The sequence below is a fragment of the Pungitius pungitius genome, chromosome 2 (assembly GCF_949316345.1).
Source record: "Pungitius pungitius chromosome 2, fPunPun2.1, whole genome shotgun sequence".
NCBI lineage: Eukaryota > Metazoa > Chordata > Actinopteri > Perciformes > Gasterosteidae > Pungitius > Pungitius pungitius.
The window spans coordinates 12,256,089-12,271,263 of record NC_084901.1 but is presented as its reverse complement, the minus strand read 5'-3'; the positions used below and the strand labels follow the sequence as shown (position 1 = coordinate 12,271,263).

Sequence of the window (15,175 nt, the reverse complement as noted above, 5' to 3'; positions counted from 1 at the left end):
CTTTTAATGGAAATGTATTGAGCTCCCCGGTGCCTTAAACCAGACCACAATGATTTATAACCCACCACAAGAAGCAGCTGTTCACTTCTCACTGAGAGAATGAGTGTGAAACAGGAGGGATTGTTAGTTTATATTTTGCAAAGTAAGCCCAAACTTCTGACTAGTAGTGTCGATTTTTAATCTTCAAATGGTAGTCCTCCATGGAACGATCTTGGATATCATACACTCAGGATTTGAAAGGACGACTAAAAGGTAGAACCCTGCATCTGGAGATTTGTGACACAATGGACTGGCCTGTACTGCCAGTGTTGTGGAATATTTCAGTAAAACTAGTTTGGGAGAAGAGAGTGATTTGTTTCTAGGTTCATCTAATAAAACAGAGTCTTAATGAATGATAAAAGTTGCAAAAGTCTATTTATTTCAAATACACAAGCAGGTATTACGGTGCTCTGTGGAGATGGCGTAAAAAAAACACTGAGCTTTTACACACACCTGTGAAGGTCAGTCCAGTGGCCTGTGGCCATGAGAGGCGCACAACCCTAAACACTAAACCACCTGTGAGATAGCAGATATGAAAACTTACAAACCAAGTAAAAAATGAGGCAAGGTTAAGATGGGGAACAGAGCTCCTTTGTTCCAGCATTTGTGTGAAAGGCTGTTTGAATGCCCTCTTTTCTTCGGACTCGGCCGCAAAAAAGAAAACTTTTGAATCACCCTGCTTTGCACGTCAGTTCAATACAGGCAATAAGAACTCTTTTAGCATAAGACTATGTTATAACATATTTTACCATTACACCAGACAGGCTGAATTCCTCCTCTACCCCTGCATTCAGCAGGACAACACCAAGGGGCGAGGAAAACAAGAAAAGAACCTCCACAACAAACAAGCCTACAACTCCAAAACAGACTTGATAAACTGTTGCTGGATTCTAAATCTCCATCTGATGAGCTGGATAATGAAATCTTTCACTCTATATTAAAACACATCCCTTCTCTCTGGCCTGGTGGGTTTTGCACTGCACGTTCAGCGTGGTTTGTCCGAGAAATATAAATTATATCACTACAATAAGGGTGATCTGATGATGCTGTTTGAGATGGTTTTGTTGCCATGGTAGAAAAAAAGTAGTTTCAATAGACATTTGCATTGTGTATTTATTTTACTAATATTAGACTGGCTAAAGTTGTGTTTGGAGTATTTTCAAGTGGATTGAGGATTCCCTTCTGAACAGAAAATGGTAACCGACAGTTACCGACAAAAATACGTGATTTGAGTGGTCAGAAGACTAGAAAAGCGTTACCGTATAGAATGTTACCAAACAAAAAGACTACAGGCTTCATTTTGTCTAATGACTTCCTATTGGAATGAGTCCAATTCAACTTCTTTTTAGAAATAGCTTCATCCAACTCACAAGTGTATGTGCGTTGGCAGTAGCTCTGGCTATGCTTCCCCAGCCGATCCGCTGAGTCACCACGTCAAAGGACTTAATAGTCTCCCAGGGCCACGAGTTAGGAATATTCTTCGATGTCTGGTTGTTTAAAGATTAATGACACAATTGTAGAACGCTACGGCCATAGTCCTGACGCATGATTTCGCATTGTGTATGCAGAACTTTTTCTATTTCCATGACTCATCTGGGACAGAAGCTAAACAAACAAAAAGTGTTACAGAGGGCTCTGCGCTGAGAAAAAACAAGAGAGACGGGCGGCAGGGATGGAGGACGGAAGAGTACCTCGGTCTAATGTGAGCTCCTATGACGGTGCTCAGTGCATCTGTGAATAATGGATGAAGGGAAAGCTAGAAGAGAAAATCAGATCGCTGTGCAGTTTTCCCCATTTGTAGCTGAAGACTACGTGGGACCATTTTCTCTTTTGTCTGTGAGCTGCAGAGATTTAGGAGAGCCCTGGGTATAAGTGTCTGTAGACTCACAGCCTGCCATTGCTTTTTTTCAACGACCCACTTTCGAGAAAAACAAATGTCCCCCCCCCCCCCCCCCCCACCTGCTCAAACAAAATTGCACATAGATTTGAATTAAAATAAAATGTTGTGACTCCTCCAGCTATGTATTTATAAACGATGGAATAAAAAAAATACTTTCACATGAACCAAAATTGCTCGATCAAAAGAAAAATATATATATATATATGTACAGCCATCTGGTTAGAGCATATTTTGTGATATTGCCTTAATCTTTAATTGCTTTTGGAAAACCAGTCTGATTGAAATGAATGAAGAATCAGATTATTAACAAAGGGCCACTAACGTAAAATGAAGGACCACTAACTGGTCGAAATGTCCTGTCTGATCTGCCGCTAGCTTACAAACCATCCCGACCCCTCAGGTGGTCTGGGAAGGGTCTCCTTTCTGATCCCACAGTCAAAACTAAACACGGAGAAGCAGCTCTCCACATATCTGGAACAATGTCACAGAAAGCTGCAGGTCTGCTGAGACTCAGTGGCTTCAAAGACTGAAGACTTTTCTGTTTGCTGCTGCATAGAATTGAACCAGATTCAATTTCCTGCATTTCTGCATTTCACTACTGCATTCTATTTCAATTCTTTAACTGCACTGCAACTTGTATTGTTTTTAGCTTATTTAATGTTTTCAAGTCTGTTTTTAATGTTATTTTTCCAAATGCTATTGTTTTAAAATATTATTTAGCTTTTTGATTGATGCTTTTAATGATTTTAGGTAAAGCACTTTTAATTTCTTTGTTATTAAAACGTACTATACAAAAAAACTTTCCTTGCAAAGCGTTTGCAAGTGTGTGTATACAGAAATCGTTTTAAACAGCAGGGTCCTTACCGTGCGAGTACAGCAGGATCTGCATCTCCAGCAGGGTGCAGGTGAACACCTGGACCAGGTTCTCCACTCCCAGCAGACTGAAGGCCTCAGCAAGAGGGAAGTCTGCCAGCTGCAGCTCCCCCGGGCCGGGCCTCTGGCACACAATGGGCTCGTACACACCGTGGAACTTGAGCGAACGTCCCGGAGCCGGCAGCGGCACCTCATAAAGGATGTTGTGGACGTAGCTCTCCAGCGGCAGCGGAGGGGCGGTGGGCGATGACACGGCTTTGTGCAGCTGCAACAGGAAGCGACGGCAGGCGTGCATGAAGGGCATGGGCGTAATCAGGCACATAGCCTTGGACACGTAGAGGGTGTCCCGCGATGAGTCGTAGCCACCCGCCCGTTGGGACGAGGTGGTGGGGTGGTCGGCCTCGTCCAAACTGCTGGCCAACGAGTCCATGCTGGAGGAGGATGACGAGGAAGCGGAGGAAGGGTTGTTGCCAGTGGTGCTCTGTGCGTTGTGCATCAGGTGGAGGGTCTGCATGGCGGAGCAGATCTGCGGGCTGGTCACTTCCTCGTAGAAGGTGTGGACAAAGCCGTAGGTCCGAGAGCCGTCCTCCTTCGTGATGATGAAGGAGTGGAACTGCGGGTCGCGCTGGTCCGCTTGAGTCCTGAACGACAGGCCTTTAGGCATGCACAGCTGCAGGGGGTAGAGAGGGACAGGTGTCAGTCGGGTTTTCTTTAATGAATACACAAGTTGTTGTTTATGGAGCCCTGGGGAAGGTTCTTTGGTTTTGTAGTGGGTCAGAAACTGATATCTATAGTGTTTTAGAGAATTTAGAGCATTTAGAGAATAATTCTGTAGCCATGTAACGATCCACGTACGTTATGCATGATAGATGATGAATATATGTTTTGTCATTCACACGAGGGAACCATGTGGTACAAACGAGTGAAATCCAGCTCTTCTTTGTTGTGAAGGAAAGGGAGTAAATGTTTGAGGGGATAGAGTTCATTTGGCAAATTAAAATAAACTATAATACTACTGAAATAATTACAATGCAATGTAATATAAGGTAAGGAAGAAATTAATTTAAAAGTCCTTTAAAAAAAAAAGATTATTTTGCTGATCCAGAGTGAACTTTCTATTCAATTCTACTCAGTAAAAGTCTATAATTGCCACATTTTTATGTAATTTCAACCACAAATGAAACCAGAACAAACAAAAAAGGAATAAACATGGACGATCCATGTACTGGTATAAAGATTAGCTCATTGATTCAACAATACTGTTGTTTTAAAATTGAATATGTGCTGTAAGGCCCCCTGAGGCTAATGTGAGTGAATGTGTGTGAATGGTAAGTTTGGATCCGGAGGTGGCTCCTGGCATGCAGTCAGAATAATAGAAAGACACAATAAATACACAAAGACCATTGATCACTAAATCGATATTCACAATGTTTAAATGATGCTATAATATTAAAGACTATGTTTCATATTGATAGGGAGTCAAACTGAGCCAGGTCCATACAAACTCCTGACTTATTAGCCCCATCACCCGTTTATTTGGCTGATGAGAATGGGAAGTAACAGGAGACAAGAGCTGCTCTGTGCCAACGCAAACACAAGCTTTCCCACACATCCAAAGGTCTGCCAACCAACATAATCAAAGTTTAGACCTTTTTCTTACAAATCTCCACCTCTTTACACTGGTTATAAAGATTTGTTTTAAGAGACAACACACGTGTCTAGCGGATCAGGAGTGGCGGATCATCTCTCCTCCACACCAAGCCTGTGTCTGACATTAGTCACACTACATTCACATGTTTCAGTTCTGTCGTCTAGTTTTGCCAGTCGAAGCTAACGCATTGTGGCGGAGCAGTGAGAAAAGGGCTACAAATCTCCCAAAACGTGGCAATGAAATATGGCAAAATGAGTCACATAAGCGATGCCTTGCCGCCTGAGAAAGGCCGCATTAAGGACCGCTCTGCTAAACTGGTGAGAAGCCCCAACGTCACAAATATCCATCTGACCTTGTGACGCAGGAGTGACAAGTGCAACAAGACTCAACCTTGTGAGCTGTGAAAAGGGAGACCGGTGCAGGAAAGGCATGTTTTATGTTGGTATAGAGGTCAACTCCTGCATGGAGATCCTGTTTGTGGGCACTGAGCCTCAGACCTCAGGAAAGATGGGAAGTGTGTTTGTGGAGATGGTAGGTTTGATTTATCTGTAATGCAACATTGAGAACAACTCTTTGTGAAACCAGGCAGAGTGAAACCAGTACCCGAGTCTGTTAAAATCTGCATTCTCTTTAGTGGCCACCAGGGGCGGCTCCTCTGGTGCTAGAGAAGTCGATGAGAAAATGACAACTGGATTACTTGATAACACGATGAAACTTTACCAGTTAATTACCAACATTAGGTCAATAAACATATGTGCATTATAGATGCTTTGAAAATAAATGGTTCCAAATGAGGCATTATCTCGTTTAACATTTACTATCACGATTTTTGTAATCCCACTCTGCGAACAAGGCTCAAGAGTCATGTGTGAGGATCTCATCACGCTGTAAATGCTGTTGGGAAGTGCTTCTCTCTCTTTACGCTCATCCCTCTCGTTGCTTCTTTTAGTAAGTGTCTTTGTTCGAAAGAAGGAGGGTTCATTAGCCAATAATTCATTCAGTCAGCCAATGGGTAAATGATCAGATTCAGCACGATCAAAGATAAGGGAAGTAAACATAATTAGAACCTTTGTGAGCGGAGGGATTTCTGTTCTAATAGTATAGTAAATATATAAAAAATCTCCTGATGAAGTAGCTTGTTTAAGTGGTTGGTGGTGATGGGTACAGAGAAGTGACCAGCATCAGACAAAGCGACCGCAACACTCTAAAATAAAATTTTATGAATTATTCTAACGGGAGATTTCTGATGTTTTAGAGATACATCTTTAGTGGGTTAAAAATAATTGGCCTACCGTGTGGAAGGACATAAAAACTGCCATGAAAATGACAAAACATGAAGAATAGTTGTGGGGTTGTGCTTGTTGATGTTGGGGGTTTGAAGACAATAATCACAAGGCCTTTACTGACATGACGAGTGTGACTATGCTCCCCCATCCTCCTACCTGCCAGCAGGAGGTGGAGGAGGACAAGGAGGAGCTGGCCTGAGAACAATCCAGAGAGCAGAGGATGACGGGATGAGACGGTGATGGAAGTGTGGAGAAAGTGTAATGGCAAAATATAATGATGCCATAATGTTCTATTTGATTAATGTCTAAAACCAATCGTGACTTTAATTCTGAGGAAGTCCCAAGACCCCAGCTGTGTGGGAACGATCTAAACAGAATAATCTCAAAGCACCTCTCCTCTTTGATCCCATTTGTCTTTGCATAACACCGCTGCGTGGAGGAAGGAGAAGGTGTGAACTTCTTTGGCTATTGTCCTAGATCTAATCAAACATCTGTTGTAAGCATCTTGAGTTTCCCTTCAAGTCTGGGACCTCCTTGCCTGTCTCAAACTCTTTAGCATAACAAAACCAAGGTGTTAACCCTGTCGATGTATAAATATAGCCATGTTCCTCTCAAACATTAAGAAGGAGCTTGCCACTGCCTGTCCATGTGCAGCTGTTGCAGACCTCTTCTTCCTTGCAAGAAATAAACGGAAAATGCAACTTTGACTGACAAGAGACTTTTCAACTGATTCCTGATTGCATGAGAAAATCTTCCACAACAAAAGGGAAGGAAGGAGAAAGAAGGGGGCCGTGTATCTCACAGGACATTGAAAGAGAGACGTAGAATGTCTCATTGTTTGTAATCCTGGACAGTTCACAACCACCCGCGTATCGGGTTTTGGACCTCACAGCGCCGCATAACGGCCCGTTTCCATGCCAACGTAAGGCGAGAAGCGAGGTTAAATTATTCAGCAGTGCTGATGCCGGGCAGGTGGAAAAATGTGAGGTGACCGCACACAAAGGTCCTTTTGTTCTTCCTGTCAAGGTCACTGTGTTCAGCACAGTTTAGCACCTTCTAAAAAGGTCCTCATCACACTTTTCAAGGAGTTAACCTGGACTCTTATGGTGCATCAGAAGAAATTTACAGAAAGTTGTTATTTGTTAGGTGTAAATTTCCGCCCCAATCTAGCACAAATGGCTCCACACGGAACAAATCATTGTCTCTAAGCTTCTGCCACAAAACTACACAAAAACCCTGCATCTGGGTGTAGAGTAGGAACGAGCACCGACTGCCGGGATTAGTCCATTCTAGCTGTGGGGGTGGTGATGTCTGCATTCACATAGGATTGCCATGCTTGCTTTAATAAATGACGATATAGAGCCTATTTTGGTACAAATATACTTCCAATAATATGCTGTATAAAAATGTTACTCATGTCTTTTGAATCAATTGTCTCAGCGTGTGTGTGAATTAATCACCATTGTGACTGACATGGGAGCATTTGAGTTCATCTTGATAGTGGCTTCAGAAGGACTATTTTATAATTGACCTTTACTTATTTCACACAATATGATGACAAAATCCACCTACCATGTTGACAGCATCCTGGTCGAATGGGTTCCACTCCACATTCTCCGGATAGTGTGCCAGAACTTTGGACTTGAACGTCCTCTTCAGAGGGCTCTGCTCAAGGTTCTCACCTGGATGGACAAGGAGACGAAGAGAAAAAGTCAAGGATGTATCGGTCAACACAATGCCATCATGAGCACAGGCTGGCATGTCTTCATAACCACCTGAACTTTTTTTCATGTTAACACACTTAAAAAAGGTATATGTGTTTCTGTGTGGTGAAGAGGGAAGTGTCAGAAAACCTCTAATACCCTTTTTCCATCTTAATCATAACTGCGCAGGTTTCTAAACACTGTAAAACCATCAAAAGCCACAGGCGATAGACACAATCACCTCAACATGAGTCACATAGAATTGCACTGGCAAAGAGACCATCAAATGCCGTTGGTGTCCCGGGAATGAACAGAGGTTAGAACTTTTCTAACTGAGGACAGGGGCCGGATGTTTGTGGGTGTTTCACTCCAGTGGAAAGGGGCATTAGAAACACAAAAGCACTAAGCTGGGTCGAATCAGCGGCTTGGTACTTGATCCAGGACTATGTAGAGTAGAGAATGACCTCATGAACACCTCGTGTCACTCTTACTGCATGCATGAGATTCCTCTGTCAGCAGCGACCCCGCTCTGTGTTTCTTTTGTCACCCATATCAGGACACAACTCTCTGGATACAAACACACAATTCAAATAAGCCAGAGTTATCTTTCAGTCCTTTTCCCCACTGGTCAACCTCCAATACTATCTCCATCGGTCTTGGAGGGAAAAAGTTTTAACCAATGGGCACATCAACAAAAAAAACTATTTTCCATAGGAAAACAGGTTTGATCAGCCCTGTACACTTATTTGCTTTCATTAACTATGCCACCCTTATTTGCATATAGAAACCTAGTTTCGAGGACTACATTGACCATTTGAATGCACATCTAAAAGGAATAAAAGAAGAACATATATTTTACATATTTCTGCTGTATATTGGCGGGAGGGGCGGGCAGATTGGTGTTTTCTCAATATTGGGGGGGACACGACCCCCCCAAAGAATGCGTGGTTACGCCCTTGCTTGAATACAGTTTAGAGTTGACTTAATCCACAGAGCAGTCTTGGACAGTGGGAGGAACCGACGAAGGCACAATTGAATTATTTCTGTGAACATTTTGTAAATATTTTACATTGTTTATTCTTACAAATGATATCTATTGCATTCTGTCCAACCTGGTAGAGGGATCCTCCTCTGCATTTCAGGTTTCTTCTTTTCCTTGTTGAAGGTTTTGTTAAATTTTTTGATCCAATGTGAGGCTGATTTGTAATTTTGGGCTATACAAAATAAAATGAATTGAATACTGCACATATACCTTTCGGCCGGTTTATTCCTTTCTGTATCTCTGCATGGGCACACACACACACACACACACACACACACACACACACACACACACACACACATACAAAGAAGGCACGGAAAGGATGAAGAGGGGAACAATGAGTAAAGAAGAGCGTGCTCTATCTGCCCTCCATCCTTCACTTTTACTAAGTGCTCAATTATCCGTCTGCAAGCAGGGACAGAAAACAACCCGAAGATAACCAGGGGGCAGATTATGTCATTCATAAAATAGGGAGTAAAGTTAAACCAAATGTATGGTAGGTCACGGTTCAGAGCCTTTTCTACATTAAAGTGAAGTGGGTTTTTTTGCATTATTTTATTTTTATTTTTATCTACATCATTATTATCTGAAATTCTTTCAAAAATAATAATATGCCTTTTGACATTAACCATAATTGTGGCACTTCTGCTATTTTGTCAGTAATAAATAAATATCAGAAATGTCATTATTTTAATCTAACCCAAGACTACATCACATCCAGTGTTTCCCCTACCATTATAACAGAGGGGCGCCCCCACTGACACCCCCCCCCCCCCCCCCCCTGAGAGGGCTACAAGCCTGGCAAAGTATCGCAGACAAGTTAAATGCATAACTGTCGCGAACATGTATCAGCTAATTAAGTGCTTCATCACTCTAAACAATCAGATTATATTTCTTTAAATGTGCCTGCTGGCAGCAGGTTTCATGGAATGCATCATCCAATAAGATCTTGCTAGCGAAGTAATTATCTCAACTCTTTCAGACGAAGTAGATAAAAAAACAAGCCCAAAGGGTATCTAATGCGATTTAATAGTTATGAGAATAAATCCAGGTGACTTAGTCTGCACAGGAACAGGTTCAAATTTTTGGATGTGTTGCTATGGTGATTTTGCCAAACTTGATTCATGGAACCAATAAGCCTGATCTATGTAATCTTATCCTGAAAAATGATCGGGCTAACTCAGTTCGCCACGTACGATGAACAGGGCCCAACTTTGATTATTCACAGATTTTTGCAAAACTAAGTCACTTTGAATCAATGCTCTTTGTTTATCATGAATGAAGAAACGTAGATACGAGTCAGGGATAACCTCACTATAGACAGCCCTGTGATTGACTGGTGACCAGGTTGTACCCAGTTTCTCGCCCAGTGTCCGCTGGGATGGGCTCCAGCAACCACGCAACCCTCCAAGGATAAGCAGTATAGAAAAATCAAAAGAATGTTTATTGAAATTGATGTAATGAAATAAAATATGGACACATATAAACAGACAGCCATGTGAGTAACCCTGTCTCAAGTCAGGTCACATGTCTTCACCTTGTGGCTAGAGTCATGTACTTGGTGTGAGAAGCAGGCGGGCATGCAGACAGAGCGAGGCATACTGAGCTGTCATGGAGGTGTGAAGCAGCTGATGGGGTTTTACCTGAGGCTGCATCGCCTGGATCCTGGCCCTGACGGTCTGCTTCTAGCCACTGGTACAAAGCTATGGACGAGTCACATGCAGAAACACATGGAGCAAAAAACAAACAAAGAAGAATGCAATGTCAAAACAAATGTACACAAAAAGAAGCAGATTAATATATGCATGAGAATGAGTAGTGAATGAACATATAGATATGACAACAGAGTGCAAACTTAACACACAAACACACATAATATTGAAGTATTAGCATTCTGAAAAGTCAGTTTTCAGGTTTATTAGACACTGAGCCACCAACAACCAGTACGATTATGGCGGTCCAATTCCCTAATTAGAAAATCAAAGTGTCACCAAATACAGACACAAGCACACTGTTTAGTGTATAGAATACATTTTTTCGGTCTCTTTTTCATGAATACTTGTGTGCAACATTCAAGGAAATGTTAAGATGCAGGTCAACACTTGCAGCAGAACATGTAGCGTGTGGTTTGGTGTTAGTGAGCGTTAGTGAGTGAACCAAGCAGTGTTTGCACAGCAACAAACATGTCTGCTGTCATTTTTAGATCAGATTCAACTCTTGGAGACTTCCAATAAAAAGAGAGACCAGAGACCTGGCCGAATGTCATTATAAACCCGTGCTGCCTATTGAAGAGCTCAATGTTTCCAAAATAACTGATCTAAGGAAATTAATAACATTGGAAATCAAACCACAATACATCAAATTGAAAATTAAAATAGTTCCATTTAATTGAATATTCCAGCAACGAGGCACAAGCCTCTTGGGTTTCAACATTTCCCTCAGTATAGCCTGTATTGATTATGCGTCAGACCAGTAAGTTTAGCTTTATGGCAGCAGGTCAAAGGGGTGTGGCTGGTTGTGACTTGTCATGACTTGAGTCGGTGAGTCTGTCCACACACAGCCTGCTGACTCCACCGTGTCATGGGTAGAGAATCCTGGATTCTGTCTCTCTGGCGTCCGCAGCTTAACGGGATAAACAGACTGGTGGGGACACGTCCTCCTCTCCAAATCCCCCGCTGTATCAAAGTGTTATCATCCTTTATCGCTGCATTTGCACATCCCTCGTCCCGCCCCCCCCCCCCGCTCCCGTCACGTGGGCAACGTTATCTAATCTGCCCTCATCAGTCAGTTATTTGAGGTCTCAACAAGAAGTGAATCAGAAGCTGTTCATACAGTCAGGTGACAGCCTCTGGGGATGGAAGGACCCCAGGGAGCCACCGAGCATGTGCCCGAATGAAAACTCCTCTCTTTTCATCTCCCTCCTCGTCACCGTCAAGTGGATAATCAAAACAAAGCCGTGTTTGACAGCATGACAGTACGGTGACATCACCACAGCAGTGCCCTGAATAGGACCAGTAGAGCCAGTTCAGCCCTGGCACTGGGACACTGGACCTTTGTAAAACACACACACACACACAGTTACACTGTGTTTCATACACTGTCCCTAAAACCTTAAGCCACATCATGTATGGATAATTCATAATGATTTCGAGATGAGAAGGTGTTGTCCGCCTCCTCCCCACCACCACAATGACAACAACAGCCTTCACCCCATCTTCAATGTCCTTGTTGCCAAGGAGACAGATTGTCTTAAGGGATTATTACTTTGTAAACATTGGACACACACTGATGTAGCATAGTGCTGAAGGCTCTTTGTAACAGGTTGAATTTTGAAAAATGCTCGTCTGATGTATAGTCTATAGCTGTATGAGATGCAGTATGTGAATGTACACAGGTTGAAATGAATCAACCCAAACCAACAGAAAACAGTCTGAACTGTTTAAGCAGACTGACCCATAAAGAACAAAAGAGCATTTGTAATAAGTATGAATCTGGCTGAGGAGCGGCAGTCGCCTGCATCGGGGCCGAGTCTCGCAGGAGCACCGCTAACTGGATGTACACTGTTGTGATTGCTTTCGTTTGCTGTCCAGTGAGCAGCTGGGGGAAGATGCTGCTCTGATCAGCTTTAGTGCGTACATCACCTTGCTTATGCTATACTTATTAGAAACCGATGAACCTGCCAAAATGATCAATCTATCGAAATATATATTTATATACAAGTATTGACATTTAACAAATACTGTTAAACAATTCTCAGAAGTGTCCCACAGCCCTGTGGGTGGAGGGCTCTAATAAACTGTTGGTGTCGAGGCCCCTGCTGCTTCTCCAGTGTTTGGTGTATAGGAGAGAGAGCTGGTTACATTTTTTGGATTGAATTTTTTGCAGTTTAATTTTTTGCAGTATTTTATTCAATCATATTTTTCCTTCAAAGTCCGATGACACAGATTTACTTCCATAGTCGCCAATCAGCTGCAAGGAGCTCCAAATTTTGAGAAGTCAAATGTTTTTTGCAGTGAAAATGGCTTTCCTGTCAACAGAAACATTAGCTTGTTTGCTGTCCAGATGTAATCCAGGCATTAACTGCCTGTTTTCACTAAATACGTTTACAGTGTCTTAAAGGGCAATACACCTCACATTACAATGTGGGGCCTTTGGACGACACAATGTGCTCTACATGGAATGTAGCATTGTGAGGGAAAATATTGCATGCGACGTAATAAGCAACGTGATGGTGAGAGCAGAAAAAACCCTGTAACCACATGTGTGTGTGTGTGTGTGTGTGTGTGTGTGTGTGTGTGTGTGTGTGTGTGTGTGTGTGTGTGTGTGTGTGTGTGTGTGTGTCAGATAGACGGCAGCTGTTAGTGCAGCAGATGCAAGGCTATGAGGAGGTGGTGAGAGAGGGTGTAACAGGGCAAAGACAATATATTTATAGATGTTCATTATTAAGGCAGCCAGGTGGTAAAACTTCCCAGCTCAGAATGGTAAAAAGAAATCCAGTTAGCAGCAGTTTTGTGGATGAAAAGGCCTTGTTGATGTGAGAGGTCAGAGGAGAAAGGGCAGTCTGGTTCGAGATGATAGAAAGGCAACAGTAACTCAAATAACTCGTCACAACCAAGGAATGCAGAGTACCATCTCTGAATGCACAACTAATGGAACCTTGAAGAAGCTACACTGACAAGTGTCAGTTTCCTACGCACAGCAGTTACACACTGACACTTTTTTTACTCCACCCCTTTTCAGGGTGGATGGATGTAATTTCAGGGCGGGGGGGCGCCCCCTTGTTTGAATGGTAGGGGAAACACTGGAGCCATCCTGCCTTGTATCAACGGTTCAGGCTGCTGGTGGTGTAGTGGTGTGGAGGAAATTTTTCTTGGAACACTTTGGGCCTCTTAGTACCACTTGCTTGATAATGCACCGTGTCACAAAACTCCTATCCTCTCAAACTGGTGTCTTGAACATGACAATGAGTTCACTGTACTCCAATGGCCAAATGTCCTAATGACCGACAAATCTGCAGCAACTGTGTGATGCGATCATGTCAATATGGACCAAAATTGCTGAGGAATGTTTCCAACACCTCGTTAAAAGTATGCCGCGAAGAATTAATTAAGGACAAAAGGGGTCCAACCTTTTACTAGCCAGGTGGTACCTAATAAAGTGGCCGTGAACGTATGCGTTTAATTGTTGCCTCCAAAGCAAAGAAGTGTTATTAAACCAGCTCTGTGGATGATAAATGTAGGCCCGCTATGCGCTGTCTGACCACTCTGATGTAATGATAAGGGAAACACTGCACAGCTGGACTTGACGGAGCCCTAAATGGCTAACATCAATCAGTCAGAGGGTTTGTAAATGGCACTACCCTTAAAGCAGAGGTTCTGCAGCACTAAACCAGTGTTTCACATGCTCAGAACACGCTGAAAGATCATCATGAGTCGCAATGAGCTCCTCCATGTGAGGAGCAGAGTGGCCCTGATGCATTCAGGTACAGGTTTAAAATCCTGGCAAGAAAAACTAGATTAATTCTCCCACACCAAAAAAGTAGGAGCGTGGATATTATATATATATATATATATTTCTATGTATGTAGATTTATTATTTACAATTTTCTGGGACTGTCAAGTCCAAATGTGAAGCAGAAAAGGGGAAATTTAAGCTTATCTTCCCGTTATTTTATTTATTTCTGAAAAGAAAATGCAGCCCTACTTTTATTTAGTTAATTAAGAGAACATTATTTATATTTGCAGTCACAGATATATGTTCAGTTCTTTGTTACGTGACAATACATATTGTAAAGAGTTTTAGGATTAAACTGAATTCATTTGATGCGTTAGTCGTGTATTGATTACATGCAGATATTGATACAACTCTATTTAATCACAGTAAGTAGTCACATTATGATCTTCTGCATTTTTGCTTCAAGAAATTTTCTCTAACTGACACTCTTCACATTTTAGTTGAAGACCCCTGGTCTATAATGTCCAGGTCAATTTACCCACAGAACAATTAGAAAATATATGGTGTTTTAATATCCTGCAGAACGGCCATAGCTTATGTGCCGTCATTTTAGCGCTAAATGCTCTGAAGCTTGGCTGGCTGAGAGCCGTGATCGCTAATGACATGATTTGTCTTGCTTAAATGATCTCCTGTCTCCACAGTAACTCATGTGCACCCTGTGGCTGAAGGGCCTCTGTTGATAAAGGTTACATCATCCCCATTCCCCTCGCCCATCACACAGCGTTACCTGGTGGAGGGCGGACAAGCAGCAGACAATACTCGGGATGTTTCTAAAAGGACATTTGTTCAAAAGGCTCTTCGGATGAGGAGGACATTTAGAGAGTGTTGTATAAGCAACTTCAGCACTAGATCCCATACTGCTGCCTTCAAGCAAGAGAGCTGATGTGATGGGGACGGACAGATGAAGAGAAAAGACCGGGAGCAGAGGATGTCGTCCATTTCACAAATTCAAAAGTGAGGAGAAGCTGAAGATGATAGAAAGATTTTTTTCTATCACTTCAACCATAGAACTAAATGGATTCTCCACCCATTTTCTATAATACATTAGATGTTGCACAATGGGAATCAGCTTTATTGGCCAAGTGTTGTAAAGGGTAAACAGTCTTCTGACCACTCAAAGCACTGCAAAACAACATGTCATCATTCGCCCTTTCATACTGTGATGAC

The 15,175-nt window shown here is 42.4% G+C and overlaps 1 protein-coding gene across 6 annotated transcripts in view; it reads right to left on the bottom strand.

Moving 5' to 3' along the window:
* Positions 1–15,175, bottom strand: part of LOC119210195 (DENN domain-containing protein 5B-like) — a 42,427-nt gene that overhangs the window by 16,890 nt on the left and 10,362 nt on the right. For 4 of the 6 annotated variants that reach the window (XM_037459951.2, XM_037459952.2, XM_037459954.2 and 1 more), the window contains exons 2-4: positions 10,138–10,197; positions 7,322–7,431; positions 2,804–3,482 (exon numbers count right to left, since the gene is read on the bottom strand). In XM_037459951.2, the coding sequence (XP_037315848.1) occupies positions 2,804–3,482; positions 7,322–7,431; positions 10,138–10,197 (849 nt within the window). The remainder of the gene's footprint in view (positions 1–2,803; positions 3,483–7,321; positions 7,432–10,137; positions 10,198–15,175) is intronic. The other 2 variants (XM_037459953.2, XM_037459956.2) reach the window with 1 other exon arrangement.